This window comes from Patiria miniata, unplaced genomic scaffold (assembly GCF_015706575.1).
Source record: "Patiria miniata isolate m_02_andy unplaced genomic scaffold, ASM1570657v1 HiC_scaffold_3, whole genome shotgun sequence".
Taxonomy (NCBI): Eukaryota; Metazoa; Echinodermata; class Asteroidea; order Valvatida; family Asterinidae; genus Patiria; species Patiria miniata.
In genome coordinates, this window is record NW_024037069.1 from 42,339,745 (window position 1) to 42,358,316 (window position 18,572).

The 18,572-nt window shown below is 40.8% G+C and overlaps 1 protein-coding gene across 1 annotated transcript; it reads left to right on the forward strand.

Moving 5' to 3' along the window:
• The first annotated feature begins 442 nt into the window (after window positions 1-442).
• Window positions 443-17,663, forward strand: LOC119738414 (GATOR complex protein NPRL3-like). The gene is made up of 14 exons (XM_038213305.1): window positions 443-656; window positions 3,393-3,486; window positions 5,043-5,175; window positions 6,374-6,445; window positions 6,791-6,944; window positions 8,267-8,342; window positions 9,280-9,385; window positions 10,540-10,731; window positions 12,413-12,519; window positions 13,452-13,572; window positions 14,430-14,489; window positions 15,298-15,478; window positions 16,084-16,270; window positions 17,312-17,663. Exons 1-14 carry the CDS (start codon window positions 539-541, stop codon window positions 17,472-17,474), a joined length of 1,764 nt encoding a protein of 587 aa, XP_038069233.1. The 5' UTR covers window positions 443-538; the 3' UTR covers window positions 17,475-17,663.
• Window positions 17,664-18,572: the final 909 nt, after the last annotated feature.

The window sequence follows — 18,572 nt, forward strand, 5'->3', positions numbered from 1 at the left end:
AAAGAAAAAGACAGTGGAGAAAAATTACAATTAAGGTCGATAAATTTTGCATGAGGATCTTATATTTCCAATTAATTATTTCCACCCGATTGTGCACATTCCTGAGCATTCTTGAACGTCACGGTGGATGTTGCAGTTTAGAGAGACGATGAGTTATTGATCCGCACCGCAATCCACTAAAAAAAACCTGAGATGTCCGTTTTCTGACTGCATCTTAAAATTTAAATATTCTTTGGTGATTAATATTGAAAACCAGTTTCTTAAAAAAATTCTTACGCCGCATTTTTTTTAACAAAAGATTAAATTGCGACCCAATTTCAAGCCTACTAATAAATTTTCTCGGTTCATAAATTCATGGTAAAAAAATAACAATGCTAGAGGGCGCTGTTGCCAAATTGGCTGTTGGCATCGTAGTCTGGATCCTCTGGGTACATTTAAAGCGTACCAGTTAATACCTAGTGGGCGTGGGAAGCTAGACCAAAGTTTCCGGACTTTCTTCCAGACAAGAAAATATAATTTGCGGTACAAATTCTACAATATGCCTGGAAGATCGACTCCCTTAAGTGTAATTTTAGTTTCATCAGGTTCAAAAGGAAACAGACTTCTCTTCCGATATCCTTACCAGGAGGAAAGTGACAAAGAAGTTGTTCAAAAGAGTATGTTATAACTTGTTTTGAAGTAGAACTCTATATGGTATTGGTAACTAGTCCGAGTAACTTGGACCCAACTTATCGCCTTTTTAAAAATTTGGACATGGTCTGGCGATAGTAGGGTCCAAGCCCATTCCGAGACCTAGACAACACAGTCACTGACAGTCCCAAAAACCAACATTTTCCAACAAAAAACATCAGATTTCACCTTCAAAACGGCCTCCAAATTACTAGATATGCCACCTGAGGTACAAGTAGACATCGATAATTAAGATGGTTGTACTGAAGTTTACTTACGATCCGGAAAAAAAGTGAAATTTTCCGTTCATTTCGGAGAGCTCCCCTCGCGATCTTGAACACGTTAAATTTGCGATCGTGTTTAAAGTTTGAACGACGCGATTTCTTCTACATGCCCAGCGTACATTCGATGGTCCCCGTATCCCGAGTGCGATTCCGTTACCGAGCGCGCGCGATGCATCGATTATGATAATGATCACGTTTGTAAACACATACATGTGCATTTCGAACTGTAAAAGGGAATCGGGAACCAGCTTGAACTGGTACCCGCTATAAAAGCTACGCTAGTTCCCGACTCCCTATTATCGTTTGAAATGCACATGTGTTTACAAACGTGATCCAGTCTACTCATTATCATAATCGATGCATCGCGCGCGCTCGGTAACGGAATCGCACTCGGGATACGGGGACCATCGAATGTACGCTGGGCATGTAGAAGAAATTGCGTCGTTCAAACTTTAAACACGATCGCAAATTTAACGTGTTCAAGATCGCGAGGGGAGCTCTCCGAAATGAACGGAAAATTTCACTTTTTTTCCGGATCGTAAGTAAACTTCAGTACAACCATCTTAATTATCGATGTCTACTTGTACCTCAGGTGGCATATCTAGTAATTTGGAGGCCGTTTTGAAGGTGAAATCTGATGTTTTTTGTTGGAAAATGTTGGTTTTTGGGACTGTCAGTGACTGTGTTGTCTAGGTCTCGGAATGGGCTTGGACCCTACTAGCCCCATAAATGTGGCCTATTTACTGGACTGCCTCCGTAAACATAGGCCACACGTCCACATGTACAAAAATCGTGTCGACTCTGCCAAATTTTGATTTTCACATTTAGGCTTAGTTTGTAGGATTTTTTTGCTTTAGAAGCATACTCACCCACTTTATAGGCTATTCAGAAAGTGCTGCCTTTTTCAGATGTCTAATTTTTTGTGAAATTTCATGTTGAAATTTTGATACGCAAACGTGTAAAAATGAATCTGGAAATTTCATGAAAAATATACATCTGAAAAAGGCAGCACTTTCTGATTAGTCTATAAAGTGGGTGAGTATGCTTCTAAAGCAAAAAAATCCTACAAACTAAGCCTAAATGTGAAAATCAAAATTTGGCAAAGTCGACACGATTTTTGTACATGTGGACGTGTGGCCTATGTTTACGGAGGCAGTCCAGTAAATAGGCCACATTTATGGGGCTAGGACCCTACTATCGCCAGACCATGTCCAAATTTTTAAAAAGGCGATAAGTTGGGTCCAAGTTACTCGGACTAATTGGTAACGTACATTGTCATGATTGTAAATTGTGTTTTACTTTTTAGTTTTGATTCATTTCAATGTTCATTACATTTGCACTGTTCCACTAGGCCTATAAACTGTGACTCTATTCTAACATAAATAATGACATTTCCTGTAAATTATTGTCAATAAACCAATATTAAGAACATGAATGATTGATATATGTTTTATTTAATAAGGCTAGGCATAAAACTAGTAATGACTAAACGATCATGAAATTAATAACTAAATCTTAAGCTCACAATTTTCCAATTCTCTTTTTTTCCCTTTTTTTTTTACCAACAGTGGTTATCCTTACGGCAGTCGACCGTCTGGTTCCCAGAATTGACAATATTCAACTTCAGAGTCTTGGTTCTTAGAACCACCCGACTACCAACCGAATGATTCTCGGACTTTATTTCCCTTTAAAAAGCCATGGATCACTAAATAAAAAGATAATATCTAGACCTAAAAAAATTCTCACAGTGCAAATTTGATCCATTGGGACCTTCGGCATGGTAGTCCATCATTTTACCAATCGAGCTACCGAAGCGCTGAGGTTGGAAGGGCAGTTATAAGTGACAAACATTTGCAATGGTGTTCTTGCAATGCCGTCACAATAGCAGTTGAAAACTCGCATTACGGCTGCCATTAATACAGCTACTAAGTTTTGAAAAACATATCACTATGTGCCTTAACCCTAACCCTCAATCCTCCAAAATCAATCTGGCTGTTTTAATTTTAGTGGATTTTGGAGGATTGAGGTTGTATGACATTTTTGTGCCAGTTGATTTTAGAGGATGCATTGTGTCACCTTGTGTTGTTTATGTTTAGCCATGCATAAATTATGCCCAGAATATACTAGATATCATCATTACTGCTTCTGGATATCATTATCATTGTTGACAATTCCTTGCATTGCAATGATTGTTGAAGGATTTTGAAGGATTGAGGCAGTGGTCTCCCCTACACTGAACAAATGCAAGCAATAACAGATGATTTTGGAGGATTGAGGCTGCATAAAAATGGTTAAATAATACAAAGTGGTAATTGGAGGATTTTGATGGATGGAGGATGGATCCTAGCCAAAAGGCAGTTAGGATGGATCCTAGGCGGTTACGATTCACGTATTTGTAACTTTGATTAGATTTGTAATTTGTTTGCCTTTCGCCTGCAGATAGAACACGCAACCCTTACGCACTGCAGTTACCAGAGGATGACTTGAACGACTGTAAACCAGCCTCCAGTATCAGACATGGCAAGCTTGTTGGGTGAGCAATAAAGTAATTTGGAATCTTCACAGCTTTATAAAGCAGAAATCAAGATTATTTAGATTTGTCCGTAAACCTTAATTTGTTGGCTTTAATTTACTGAAAACATAATTTCAATCGGTTCAAGACTTGTTGAGTTGTGGCGAATTTTAAACAAAGACACTGCTTTTTTTTTTCCATTTTGTCCATGGCGTCCGATGTTTGACCGCTGCAATGAGAACAAGGTCCAAAAACTTGCATCCATGAAACAACCAAGTAGAGGGCAGAGCAGAACAGTTACCATCTAAGAAATTAAACAAAACAGTCTTTTTCAGGACTACCATTTCTTCCAAAAAGAGGAAATGACCATTTTTACAAAAAGTAGAAAATATAAAAGAACCAAATAAGCAAGATTAAAAAATCATTGCATTCCTAATTAATTGTCAGACCGTGGACAAAATGAAAAGGCAAAACTTTTTTGAATTGTTTAGATAAATGTTTGTCCGATTGGAAATTTTTTGTTGTTGTTGAAAAGTTGATGAACTATGCTTTTTAAATATCAATATTTCTGATGTATTTTTGAAAAGCTGTGGCAAAGCGGGTGCTTTGAGGGTTCATTTTTTTGGGAGACACCCTGCAGATATTTTTTTTTTTTACTGTATGACAAATTATAGGCCAAAAAAAAAAATAAGTCTGGTCAGCGCGCGCGTCGATTTTAATCATGTGCGTCAATTTTTTTTTTTCTCCAAAATGTTCTGCGGTAGCTCCAACAGCGCCCTCTATTGCCGCACCTCCTCAATTTTTTTTACCAAACGGCACTAAGGAATGGGAAATTGCACCAAGGCAAATGATCGAGAGCACCAAGGCAAATTATGGAGGACACCAATGTACAATTCGTCGTGTGCCCGGCAGAAGGGCATATATGCATATGCCCTTATGCAATAGCGCGTAATGACCAAAATGTTCCCAGCAAAAGGGCATATGCAGAAAACTGCCTCCATTTTAATGAGATTTAAACATTTTCGTCAGAAATTAACGTGTATAGTTGTTCCAAAACTTATGATTCATACGTGTGACAAATTTCAAATTCGTACGATTTATATTACTTGTGGGAGAGCATTGGATACAAAATGCGCGCGGGGGAACAATAGGACCTTTCAATGCAATTTTCTTGAAAATGATTTTTGCGTCAGAACGCTCATATGCCCTTCTGCCGGGCACCCGACGAATTCCGCGTCGCCGCGTCAATTCCGGAACTTTGGTCTGACAAGAGACCGAATTTTTTTTGGGGGGGGCCATATTGCCATTTGAATTAGGCTTTTTTTGCTCCATATTTATTTATATCTGTTGTGTGAAACTTGCAGAATCTTTTTGAAATCATTGGAGACTTTTCTAGTTTCATATGGTGTCCAGAATCCATATGTATGAAGTAAAAAGACTCACATTAACATCCCAATCTCCATTTCGCCTTGCAAATCCCTGTTGTGCCAATTTTCAGCCATGTTTGGTAATTTCCTTGATACAAGTGAAAAGCTTGTAACTGTTTTTCAATTTGTTTGTGCTTGTACACCTATCAGTTATTCTGATGAGATTCTAGCCCACATACTGACCACAGAGACCGGCCTGTGTGACCACCGCTTTGAACTGACCATTGATGATGTGAAGTTTGTCGGACAGCCGACCCTCATAGTAGGTGGGGGCAGAAAACTGGTAAGAATAACTCAAAGGAAACATTTCAAGGCCAACCTTCCAAATTAAATGTTTATTTGCCATAATTTTAGGGAGGGGGAGGCAGGGCAAGAACATTTTAACTCAGGACCTCACGTCACAGTTTGCTCTTTTTCAAAAGTTGAATGATTTTGGATTTGCTTTTGTAAGTATGCCCATGCTACATTTACTTGTGTTCAACCTCTCTGAAAATCAGCGTATTTCTTCATTTTTGTTCCTTTTATTTTTTTTTAAAACAAAGTCTGTTGCACAGTGTATATCTGTTTCTTGTTTTGGTCCTGTTGTTTTCCTTTCCACCTTGGATTGTAACATTTTGTTCAATATGATACTTTCTATGGAAAGTCACTCCATGAAAGTATAAATCATTTCCTTTACTATTGAAATCTACAAACTAAGACCAGGGCCCAATTTCACGGCGCTGCTTAACAGTTAGCAGAAAAGTTGTGCTAAGCATAGCAGAAAAATGTGCTAACCTTAAGCACTATTTCACGCCGTGGACATGCTAACGGTCGCGCGTGCATGGAGATTTCTATTGTTACGTCACTACGTTAAGCAAATTTTTCCCCCGAAGTAAGCGTGCCTTTTGCTGTGCTTATGCTAACGGTCTCCATGAAATAGACGAAGGCTCTGTTAGCATAAAATTGTGTGCTTAGCAGCGCCGTGAAATTGGGACCTGGCAACTATCAAGATTGATGAACAGCTTTGTAAAGTGTACTCTGTATTTTGAAGATTTTGGAGGATTGAGGCTGAATGGCAAAAAAGTGTCGGTTGATTTTAAGGACACATTGTGACGAGTTCATAGGCTGTCCCCAGCATTGTTTATGTTCACTCATGCATAATTGAGCCCTGCATTATGCTCGATATCATCTGCGCTGCTTCTGAATGTCATCGGCACTGCCTCAACCCATTCACAGTGATTGTTGGAGGATTTTGAAGGATTGAGGCAGTGGTCACCCCTTCACTGAACAAAATCAAGAAATAACAGATGATTTGGGAGGATTGAGATGAATCCAATTTTACCATGGTAGCAATTGGAGGATTTTGTAGGATTTAGGATGGTTCCAAACCAAAAGGGCCAGGGGGAGTTATGGTTAAGTGTGTTGACATTTAGTAATTGTTTTATTCTTTTCATTCTTTCACAATTCGATACAGAATAACGTGTAAATTTTGTCATTGACAGAGGCGACATGATGAGAAGACTAGACGAGAGAGTCGTACCATGGCCATGTTCAACCTGGTCTTTGTACTCCATGTGAGTAAAAATTGAATTTTTTTTTTTTATTGAGTACAAGCCACATGGAGAACAACATTGGTAGAAACTAGGGTTATCAACAGGGGAAAGTTGTACTTTTTAACCCTAGCTCATTTTTGTTAGGAACCTTCTTAAACCCTTCAAAATCCACAACTGTGCAGGAAACCAGTGGTACATTCTGTGTACTGAAATTTTCTAGAAGTATCAAGTCTCACATCAAGTAGGAAGGGCTCGGCTGTAATGTCCTCAATCACGTGAAATCTTCCCAAGCTTTTTGGTAGATGTTGTAGTATGAAGGGGAGTTACCGGTTGAAGAAGTAACTGGTCTTGTCATGTTCATTTCAGGCCAGTGCGGATCCGTCAGTGGTTGGGTGCTATCATGATCTCAGCAAGCGTCTAGTCCTGGCTCTCAAGCATGAGGAGAGACGATGCGGCTATCTCAGCCACCAAGCCGTCCTGATGATGTCAGCTCATGACGAGGTGGCTGCCATGCCTGAAGGTAAGGATCCATCCAGAACCAGCCTTCCTCTTTGGAACTTTACACGTGTTCCCTCCGCTTTGCACCCATCCCACACCCTTTCCCGTCCCGTTGTTTCCCTACCCCTTTGAACTCCAGTCATTAAGCTGTCTTGATGATGTCAGCTCATGACGAGGTGGCTGCCATGCCTGAAGGTAAGGATCCATCCAGAACCGGCCTTCCTCTTTGGAACTTTACACGTGTCCCTTCCGCTTCGCCCTCATCCCACACACTTTCCTGTCCCGTTCTTTCCACCACCCGTCTTCGAACTCCAGCCATCAAGCTGTCCTGGTGATGTCAGCTCATGATGAGATGGCTGATATGCCTGAAGGCAAGGATCCATCCAGAACCAGCCTTCCTCTTTGGAACTATACACATGTCCCCTCCGCTTTGCACCCATCCCACACACTTTCCTGTGCCTTTCTTTCCACCACCCGTCTTCGAACTCCAGCCATCAAGCTGTCTTGATGATGTCAGCTCATTACGAGGTGGCTGCCTTGCCTGAAGGTAAGGATCCATCCAGAACCAGCCTTCCTCTTAAGAACTTTACACGTGTCCCCTCCGCTTCGCCCCCATCCCACACCCTATCTTCTGCCTTTCTTTCCACCACACCTCTTCAAACTCCAGCCATCAAGCTGTCCTGGTGATGTCAGCTCATGACGAGATGGCTGCTATGCCTGAAGGTAAGAGAGCATCCCAGAACTGGTCTCCTTCTTTGGAACTTAACACCTACATTTGTACCCCCTGCCCGTCGCCCCAACCCATACCCTTTCCTGTTCCTTTCTTCACCCCTCTTGAACCCTTACCCTGTCAGACACAGTGCATCAGGTGGAAAAGATCTGGTGAACTTTGATGCATTCAGCTACCAACACCAGTGCACAAACGGCCACTTCTGAAACAATGAGAGCTAATCCCATAGCACAGTGCCACAGTTGTAGCCTGCTGCATTCCGTGACCACAGACTCTGAGGCCGTTTGGCCTTGAGACGTTTGGCCTGATGGATCTTGCTGCACTAGGCAGACTTGTCACTTAGATAAATGTTGCATGTTGCTGCTTTTGGTACTGTTAGGGTTAAGGTACATAATAATAATAATAATAAAACCGTTCTTATTAAGCGCATTACACACGGAGTCCCAATGCGCTGTACAAATTAAAAATAGGACAAAAATTAATCAGAATTGAACAAATGTGTTTTGAGGAGGCATTTGAATTGGTCCAGACTTTGTGCGTCTTTGATGCTTTGGGGGAGTTTGTATGTACCTACAGTGTATATTGAACATTTCGTTATCGTTATCTGCCTACAGATGCAGAGGAATCGCCATTTTCCATCATGCTGCAGAAGAGCAAGCTTTGCCGGGACCTCCGACATGTATTCAATGGGTATGTTGTCTTTTGACAGTCAATTGTACCCCATCAACCTCTAGTAGATGTGAAGGAAGAAAGAAAAGCAAATGCAGTATTGAATTTGTCATCCTCTGGACTTTTTTGCCATACTTTTCATTAGCGATGTAGCCAGCGTTCTCACCATAGGGGGCGAGTGGTGGGAGCAATTTCTGTAGCACCTGTGCTGAAAGGTAGACCTTTTTTTCACTGGTCACCCGGCCTCCGTAAAATCAAAGGGTGAAGGGGGGGGGAGAGAGTTAGATGTACACCATCTTCTATGGGGGTGGCCTTCAAAGCGGACACTATCAGACAATAGGTGGCGCTCTTCATGGCGGCACAATTAAAGCATAGACATATAATATAACCTAGACACGACATTAACTGCTGCGTCACGCGGCCTGGCGCGATACGCGAATGTCATGCGGCTTCGATCTACGCGCATACTTCACACGTGTACCACATATGTTCATGCCAGCGCCAACGCACTTGTGCACCCCTTAGTATTTTTTCCCGCATGCGTACGGGACCAAAAGATTTCAAATAGCACGCGCAGTGAGACCGCTCTCTTGCGCGACACGTCACACCCATTATGAGCGTTCGCGTAATGCACGCAGCATTTTACTTGCATGCGCAATAGCAAACGTCGTGTCTAGGTTTTATTATATGTCTATGAATTAAAGATGTTCTCACAAGGTTAAAAAGGGCCACTCGTGAAAAAAAAGGCCGCTCGTGAAAAAGGACTAGCAAATTTCCAGTGGGGGACTGATGATTTCTTTCGGCTACACCGCTGATTTTGTTCTTCTTACTGAAATCAGCTGCAGTTACTACTGTCGAAATTTACATTTTGAGTAAATAACTTACTGGCCAATTACAAAGATGAATGCATGTAGACAACAGGAATACTTACGTTTTGATTGATATTTTTTGTGGACAGATTGTGTGATAAGGGTGTGATCCACGTCTTCATCAATAATTGGATTGAAGTCAGCTTCTGCCTGCCTCACAAAGTGCACAACGTGGATCAGATGGTCGTCATCGACGTAAGAATATTTACGATATGGCTTGTGAAAAAGCCATGTTCATGTGGCATCAAAACCTATAAAGATTTATTCATAAATACCTAACTAAGTCAGTTTACCCATTCCTATTGGTCGAGAGCCCGTCACGTGGCCGGTTTTAACATTTGAAAATAAAGACATGGCTGGCTGGTCTTAAACACTTCTCCAGTGTCACATGAAATTTTGACTCCTGCGAAATCCGGTGCCAGCACCGTTATCGGTTGAACATTCACAATCCTCAAGTAGGCATGTGCGATACTACCAGTGAGTCAGTATTTCATAGTCCTAAATTCACACTATGGTACATCTTCGTTGTGCGCCACATCACGCAGTACGCGCAACGCACGCGTCAAGCTCCATATAAGGAGTTGTTTACCAGAGGGCCTTACCATTGTATAGCTAGAGGGGTATTTTGTTGATTGAAATCATTGCAAAAAAATTTTTTTTACTTGTTTTGACTTTTGGACCAAAAACTTTTGATTTTTTTTAACGAACAGGCCTTCTGCTCGGGTAGTTATCAACATCCAGACCCCAACTGGTCTTAAACAGAGTGTTTAAAATCTCCAAAGCACAGCTATTCCCTTATTCAAGAAGATCAATAGGTGTGAACGCACCGATCACATGTCTTGTCACTGTTAACAGGGAGAAAAGTAACAAATGATTCCCCTGGTCACAGTTCAGTGGAATAACTTGTCAGTTGACTTTAGACCGGATCGTGATCGACTTGTGATGACATGTAATAGCTTGATTGTTATTCTACTCCTTAATGCCCTGTGACTCCAAAGAAGACTCATTACCAGGTACAGAAAAGCCACTGTCACCACATGCTTTGAAGTTTTTGCCTCACACCCCATTTTTCTTGAAGACATGAAATCTTCCTCCTTATTAAACTTTCCATCCTGCAGAAGTGACTAGAAAATCAGAATCCTAGACCTATGAGCCACAGCACCTTGCTCAATTTTCAAATAAAACATCCTTACCAGAACCTGACCTATTTTTAAAAAATTTTGGCCAAATCCGTTTAGGGTCCCCTTCTTGAAAATGAAGACCCCCTATTTGCCCCTTTGCAAATTTGATGCCAGTTACGCCGCTGCCTGCAAATAGCATTGCAACACTATTATGCTTTCCTCCATCAGCCCACGATGATAGAGCAGAGCCTTCTTGCCATCAGACCCTACCACGCCCTGCTCCTCCTGGAGGATGAGAAGGAACTACAGCAGTCTCTTCCTAAGGATTGCTCACCGTCTCTGCGCCGCGTCATCAAGTGGTCCTCACCGTTGAACAGTCTGCAGAGGCTCAGTCAGGACACCGATCTAGCTCTGTCTCAGGTATGGCCTGTGTGCATAAAGTGCGTCCCAAAATACCCGCAACTTTTTTTTGCGTGGCTCTAGCGTCGGCGCAAAAACACGTACCGCCACTGTTTTTATACCATTTTGATGCTTGGAATCTGAACTTTATCCCTGGCGAGTATTGGTTTGATATTTAAAAGAGTTTTAAAATTGTTCGTGTTCAAATAAAGGCATGTCAAAAACAAACTCAACCGATTTCAAGGAAAATCGATGTTGTGGTTCATTAGATGCAATTTCGGGTCACACTTTGAGCGCGCTTTTTGAATAGGTACATGCTTGCACGTGAATTTCAAAATTGAACTTGAAACGAAGAACAATATTGTGAATTAATTTAAGGTGTAGTACGTGGATAGAAAAAGAATAGGAAACGCAGAAATAAAAAGGTAACGAGATTGTCACATCACGAACATGATGAACCGTTTCCACATTAGAAAAAATGAGCATGATTGATTTTCTGTGAAATCGGTTGAGTTTGTTTTTGACATGCCTTTATTTGAACACAAATCATTTCAAAACCTTTTTTAAAAATCAAACAAATACTTACCAGGGATAATTTAAGATTCCAAACTTTACAATGATATAAAAATAATGGCAGTTCGCGTTTCAACGGAGACTCTAGAGCCTCGCAAAATTATGTTGCGGATATTTTGGGACGCACTGTAGAGATTTACACGAGTCTAAATCAAAATCACAAGTAATCACAAGTCATAACACAAGTCCATTACGTGTCATATCACAGATCATATCATAAGTCCTCGCAAGTTATATCACAAGTCTATCATAAGTCAGTCACAAGTTGTCCAGTCCCTGTCGAGTCACACGCTTTTCAAATCAAGTGTTTCTTCCTTCGTTACTTGTAACTGAACTTGTGATGGACTTGTGAGGACTTGTATGGCCATGTGATGCACTTGATTACAACAGTGTTCTCATGATTACGTTCCCATTTTGAAGGTTAATAACAGTGTTGTAGTTGAGACCGGATAGTCCGAGACCGAGACCTGAAGTTTCGAGACCGAGACCAGCCCCTTCAAGGCGGACCGAGACCGAGACTGATAGGGTCCGGGTCCGAGACCGAGACCGCGGATAATCAATAACAATAATCTAAAAAAAAAACAAGACACACAGTTTACAGTTGTAAGTTGTAACCTTTGTATTCACAAAGATTGCAGACAAAATTTTGACCAGTGGCAGTGTTGAAAAATTGACATATACATGACACCTCACTTGAGCAAGAAGTAGTTACACGTGCAGTCCGAACCAACTATAGTATATAAAGATTCGTTAACAAGGTTGACAACATGATCTACGGGCTAGCAAATGTTTTAACTATCAACGGTACTGAACAAAGTGAACACAAAGTAATCAATCGAGCTCTAAATGCTACATATTGCCGGTCTCGACCCGAGATTAGCCAAAATATCGAGACCAAAGGGGACCAAGACCAAGACCGAGACCACAGCTCCCGAGACCGAGACCAGCAAAAAAGTGGTCTCTGAGACCGGTCTCGAGATAATTTAAGGCTCCTCAATAAAAAATGTTGTAAATGAATTGGAAAAAAAATACACTTGAAGTAATGGACAACACTTCCTACATTTGTTGCTTATGAAACTCATCATTCTTGCTCTAAAAACTTATCCATTTTCAATTTTTCTTCTTTCAGGTCTTTCAGATTGTCGGTCACATGGTGTACTGGGGCAAAGCGACTATCATCTACCCAATCTGTGGGAGCAATGTGTATATCTTATCACCAAGGGCTCCTACGTCAGCGTAAGTCAAAACTAAAGCAGAGAAATCTGTGAAACCTAACAAGGCCTTGCTTTCAATTGAAATATTTCAAGAAGAGATTCCTGTCAATGGATAAAGCTTCCAATAATCCAACCATTCACACTCAACGAGTATGTACACAGATAATTTGAAAGTTTGGGTGGTGAAGTCAGTTTAAAGAGTAAGTTTCAAGTTTGGTTTATGGTTTATGGTTTATTTAAAAACATGACATATAGCAGTTACAAACTGAATTGCATGACATTTACAACATTAAAAAAAAAACAATTATGAAGCACAAATAAATATAAAAAGTACATGTATTTAGCCTTTGAACGTTAAAAAAAGCCTCCTCTGCATTCTGTACGAGGATAGAGTCTCGGCCTTACTTGAAATACATTTCTTTAGAGAAAAAAGTTTTGCAGTTGCACCATATTGTAGCAAAAACCACTTTAATTTGTTGTCTAGTAGGAATGGAATGATTTGTAGTACTATTGATACTCGTGCCAGCTGAAAAGTCATTCACTAGACATGTTCCTTCTAAAATTATTTTTGTGTTACTTTCACTTAATAACTGCCGGATCCCTGAGTAGGTTTCATTACAATATGACACAAAATCTCTGGAAAAAGTGGAAAACTCAGTATTTGGCAGTATGCACTGCCCATCATTTAGCAGATTGAACAGAGAAGTGGAGAGTTTTGTTTTGGATATTTAACTTTGAAAAATTGATATTGGGGTGCCTTCATCATAAAAAAAGCTCATTTCTTTCCTGAAGAAATGAAAATCATGATCCTCTAGTTTGGACTTACTTTTTTTCTCATCAAGTCAGCTGTGATAATAAAGCACTTCTAGTTGTGTAGTCATGACTAAGATTTTATCGATGTCCATCCAAAAGATGTGTTAAGAAACTTGTTTATTTCTAAAATTTCCTTCGCAGAAATTCCCCGTACCATGAAGAGTTCCGTGACATCACAGCAGGAGGCTTCCTAACAGAGGCGCTGGCTGCATTCTCACAGCCAACTCCATTCAGCGATGTGATGAACATTGGAGAGAAAGAGGTCAAAAGTGGCACCTTAACCCTTACACCCCCCTCCTTAACCTTACCCCCCCCCCCCCCCATGCATCCTCCCACACCCACACCTTAGTCTTATCAATCCCTGCCCACAGACTAGTGGTAGGATAGGAGTATAATGACAAATTTGTGACCTGTCTCCACAAAATAAGCCAAAAGTTGCAAATTGCCATTTTTGCAGTATGGTGGGCCACAGCCATAATTCAAAAACATTTTTGTTTCCTTTTTTATATTTTTTTTGTACAGGCATGAGAATCTTCCTGTTTAAACAGGAATTCCTGTTTGTTTGTTGCCCAAATTTCCGCGTTTTTTTTTAATTTTAAGCCTGTTTGGGGTTTTTTTGCCCGATTTCACATCTTTGTTCCTGTTTTTCCACAATTTTCCTGTTTTTTTTCATTGAAATTCATTCTCATGCCTGTTTGTAAAAATGTCACAAAAGCCTCCAAATTTATTACATAATTGCTTGACTTCCATGGAGTTGTCGGTTTGTATTTCTGTTACTGAACTCAGTATCCTTAAATGTTGCATATCATTGGAAAAGCTGTTGTTTTTCAGAACACAGAAATACAGGTATCTTGATTCTTGAAAAATCTGCTTTTGAGCTCATTTCGTGGCGAAAGTCACTTTTGTGACTGCATTCTGTTCATGATGTCTTTGTGAGATCATTGAAGTTGGAGGACCCGACACTTTCATCCTCGTATCAGAAACCTTCTTAAATATTCTGAGAAATATTTTTTATAGGATGAAGATGCCTGGCCTTCTAGTCCTTTACAATTGATACATGTCAGTCAGCAAGTAGTCTGCTGTAACATTTTTATTCCTCGTGAAATTTTGTGTTGACAGAATGAGGCTGAAAAGGTGAAGATTCTGGTCTGGCTGCTGCAAAAGAGACTTCTCATACAGGTAGATCAATTTCTCTTAAAACAGTACAAGCGGAATTAAATATCCATGTTTTGCAGCAAAAGGTGACCTGTACAAAGAATTTGTTAAAAACAAATTCTGTGAAAAACAAATTCTGCATTCAGGAAGGTTCCTTGCAGAAATGACACAGGAGTTAAAATTTACTCGTAAAAAAACAAACTGTCTTTCTTTGTGATTCTGCGATGACAAGTATAGACTCCGTGTATGAACAGTAGAGGGCACTTTTAGACCGCTTTTCGAGAGCCCCGTGGACAGAACCAGGGGCGGAGATTTGTGTCACAAAGTGGGGGGATGATCACAATTTTGGAGGTAAAATCCCCAAAAAGTGACCCTGAAAAAAATTTGCGCCTGCAAAATATTTGAAAAGGGAAGGGGTTTGAGACTATTCGCAGATTGAGGGCGCTATTTAATAAAGGGTGTTGGAAATTCTGGGGGGATGATTGTATACAAGATCCTCCCCCTTGCCCAAAAAGTTGGGGGGTGGAGATATGCCCCCCCCCCCCCCCTCCCTCTCCGGGATCTCTGCCCATGGACAGGACGCACTGTGTGCGCGTACTCGTTCGCAGGTGCATAGCAGGAATTATGCACAACTTATTTTTTTCTGTATGTGTACAAAGGTATAGTGACTTCACGTGAGCGTGAAGCAGTGCATTATAGTCCCTTCCAGTGGTCTCCCCCTTCTCTTCCAGTGTAGCCATTGAGAGGGTACTTGTGCACGGAGACCAAAGCCCCACTTTCAATTTGAATCATTGAACAACCACGTATTGTTTTCAACTGATCCTGCTTACAGCTTCATACGTACGTATTCCTGATGATCCCTACTGAGAGGCCCACCCAGCTTGTTAATCTTCAAGACAAGCATTCCAGGCCGTCACCATCATCGTCGTCAGCCTCACAAGACAAGAACAGCTCAGCCAGTACCAACCCCTCACACCACGGCTCCACGGGAAACGTGGCGGATAACATGTCAAGTAAAGCTGCCTTTCCATATTCATGTTTGCAGTCCGTTTTGCCTATAATAAGCAATGAAACTGCACTAGTAAGCAGGAGGTCATGGGTTCAAGTCCCCGAGTAGTTTGTGATTTTTTCTTATAATCACTTGGGTAAAAAAGCCGAGTATACTGTTGAACCCTGATAAGAAGAGCACTGTAATGCAACATCCTGCTTATAACAAGCAAAATGTTAGGCCTGAGGCTTTGTTTTTCCTTTTTTCTTCCTTTGTTTTCCATTACTGATAATACAAGGTACCTGCTATAACAAGGTAATTTGTAGAGTCCCAAGGACCTTGTTATAAAGGTGTTCGACTGTACAGTGTTTGTAAAGTAATTTGATGAAGGGCATTATCCAATACTGAATGTACATCACCCCGACACAAAATTTCATCTTTGGAATAATGCAAATATGGTGTGTAATTAAGTCACTCATGACAGTCAGTGAGATAGGTATATGAGTCTAAGTCACGAATGACATTGAGTCAGTCGGTGAGACGCAAAAAGGACTCCACGCTGGCCCTCTGGGACTAGCCAAAGAATCCATTATCATTAAACAACTAATCTAGGAAATCTTTTTGTTTCAGTGGATTCAGATGAGCTGAGCACCAGTCTGGATTCCTACTCTACCCTCTCTCTAGACAATGAGGGACACGGTCACAGCAGGCAGAAGTTCATGGATATGCTGAAGGAGAACCTGACTGAAGCTGAGAGACAGTGCGTCATGAACGTCCCTGCCGCCAAGAAACCGGAGGATCTCAAACTGTTTGCAAGGTGAGGAATAATGGGGAGGTTTCGCAAGCGAACGGATACGCTTACACTTACGTTTAGCTATACGTATCCGTTTTTTACTTACGCGTAGCGAGCGAGATATGCGTGTCGTCTGCACGTTTAGCGGATAGTGAGTGGCATTGACGTCATACGTGCAGACGACACGCATATCTCGCTCGCTACACGTTAGTAAAAAACGGATACGGATAGCTAAACGTAAGTGTAAGCGTATCCGTTCGCTTGCGAAACCTCCCTACTGTGTTGTCTGAGAACACTGATTAGCTGAAATGTACCCTTACTGCCTGTCAATCACAGAATGGGTATTTGAAACACTAATGAATGATTTTCAGTCTGAAGCACCAGTCATTCAGCAACCTACCTAGGCTTTCTTTAAAGTTAAAGGGAATATACAACATTTGCTTTTGCTGTAATTTTCAGAAATTGATAGATTTAGGGTTTAGTATTATATTGCAAATATTGTTACAGTGACTGAAGTTTTGTGTGCATTGATGCTGGAAAAACCAAGAAAAACTATCATATTCCTGTAGCCTGGTTCCCTGACTCCACTTAAGGTCAGGGAACCAGTCTAGTTGGCTTGTACCCGTTCATAGGTGTGTAATTGATTGCAAACAAAATGCGGACTTACTAAATATGGTAAATTGGGGGCAGTATTTGACAAAAAGTCAGTTTTTTTCCAACGCTGGTCGGCCAACCAGCGTTGGAAATTTATACAAAAATACCAATTTTCTTGAAAATGACAGCACACCAGGTGACCAGATTTTACAGGATGCTTTAGACTGTCCATCTTTAACAGAATAATTTGGTAGTTTTTGTTTTGTTTTGATGTTTGCAAATGTTGTATATTCCCTTTAAAATATGGGATGGGATAGGTTAATGTTCTTGAAACGGGAAGGCCAATACAGATTACATTGCAGGTCATCCATGCTTCAGTTTTTAATTAGTATTTTAAGCAAAACTTTTTCATTTTACTGTAATTATTCCAATTTTTTATTATCCCAATTTTTATTATCCCAATTATCATAGGCTTTGTCCCTACTTCCGCGGTCGTCACCACCTTGAAGAGATCATGTACTATGAGAATGTCAACCGATCCCAAGTCTACATGCTCCTGGAGAAGTTCAAGCAAGTACTGGTGGTCTGTACCCACCAAGACGCGGCTACAGTGGCTTACAAGGAGTTCCTATAGCATTACGCTGACGGTGGTTGGAGCTCATTTGGCAATCAGTGAAATATATATCTTATTCTGGACTGGAGTCTAAACTTGTGTCAGAATTTTATATTCTACCTCGAGTATTTCGCTCAGAGTGAGCAGGGAGAAACAATTTGAGACATCTCGTAGACAACTTCAAATTATCTATCCCCAACTAAAATAGAGAGGTAATGCATTAGCTCAATACTGTTGGAGCTTTTGATGAAGCAGTTCACAACACAGGAAAATGGACCGATGCTCAGATTAGTTTTGACTGAATTTAGGGAGTTTATCACAGGGTTTCCACAGTCCTGGAAAAATCTGGGAAAATTCTGGGAAAATCCTGGAATTTAAAGCTATCATGGAAAGTCATGGAATTTCACAATGAGTAAAGTTGAGATTTCAAGAAAAAAGTCATGGAAGAGTCATAGAATCCTGCACAACCCATGCGTTATGATGTGAAATATTTGGCTATGGCGGTCCTCATGGATTTCAGTTTACTTCCTCTGTATGTATGCTCCATATTTGTGTTACACGTTCAGTGCACCGTTGAGATGCTTTTGTGGTGCTCAGTGGTCTTGTGTCAAACTGCAAAGCTGAAAGGCAGTGGTGTCCCTTGCCTCAGTGTGATGAGTTGCCAGTGTATTATAAATAGGCTTCTTGGATTCCAAAACAGCTTAGGAATTGGTCATGGAAAGACCTAATTTTGTCCTGGAAAAGTCATTGAATTTTAGTTTGAGATTTTTGTGGAAACCCTGTTATCAAAAGACCTTACCCTACCAACCATGTTCTAAAGGTGGTGTATAAATGTGAATGTAATGTAACGCATACATACCTAGGCAGCATTCTATTTAACTATGTTAAATGGGTACCGACATTATTCAATGCTGGGAAGGTAACAGACTCGCTGTGGAGCAGCATTTTATGACTCGAGTCTGGCCCAATCGCTTTGAAAGAGAGATGGGCACTCCGTTCCTGTGAACACAGGTTCGTCGTCCCCCCCCCCCCTTATTTAACTCATTGACAATGGAAAAAAACAGGGGGAAAAATCACAATCAAGTTCCCTTGACGACTAATTTTAAATCATGCAAAAGT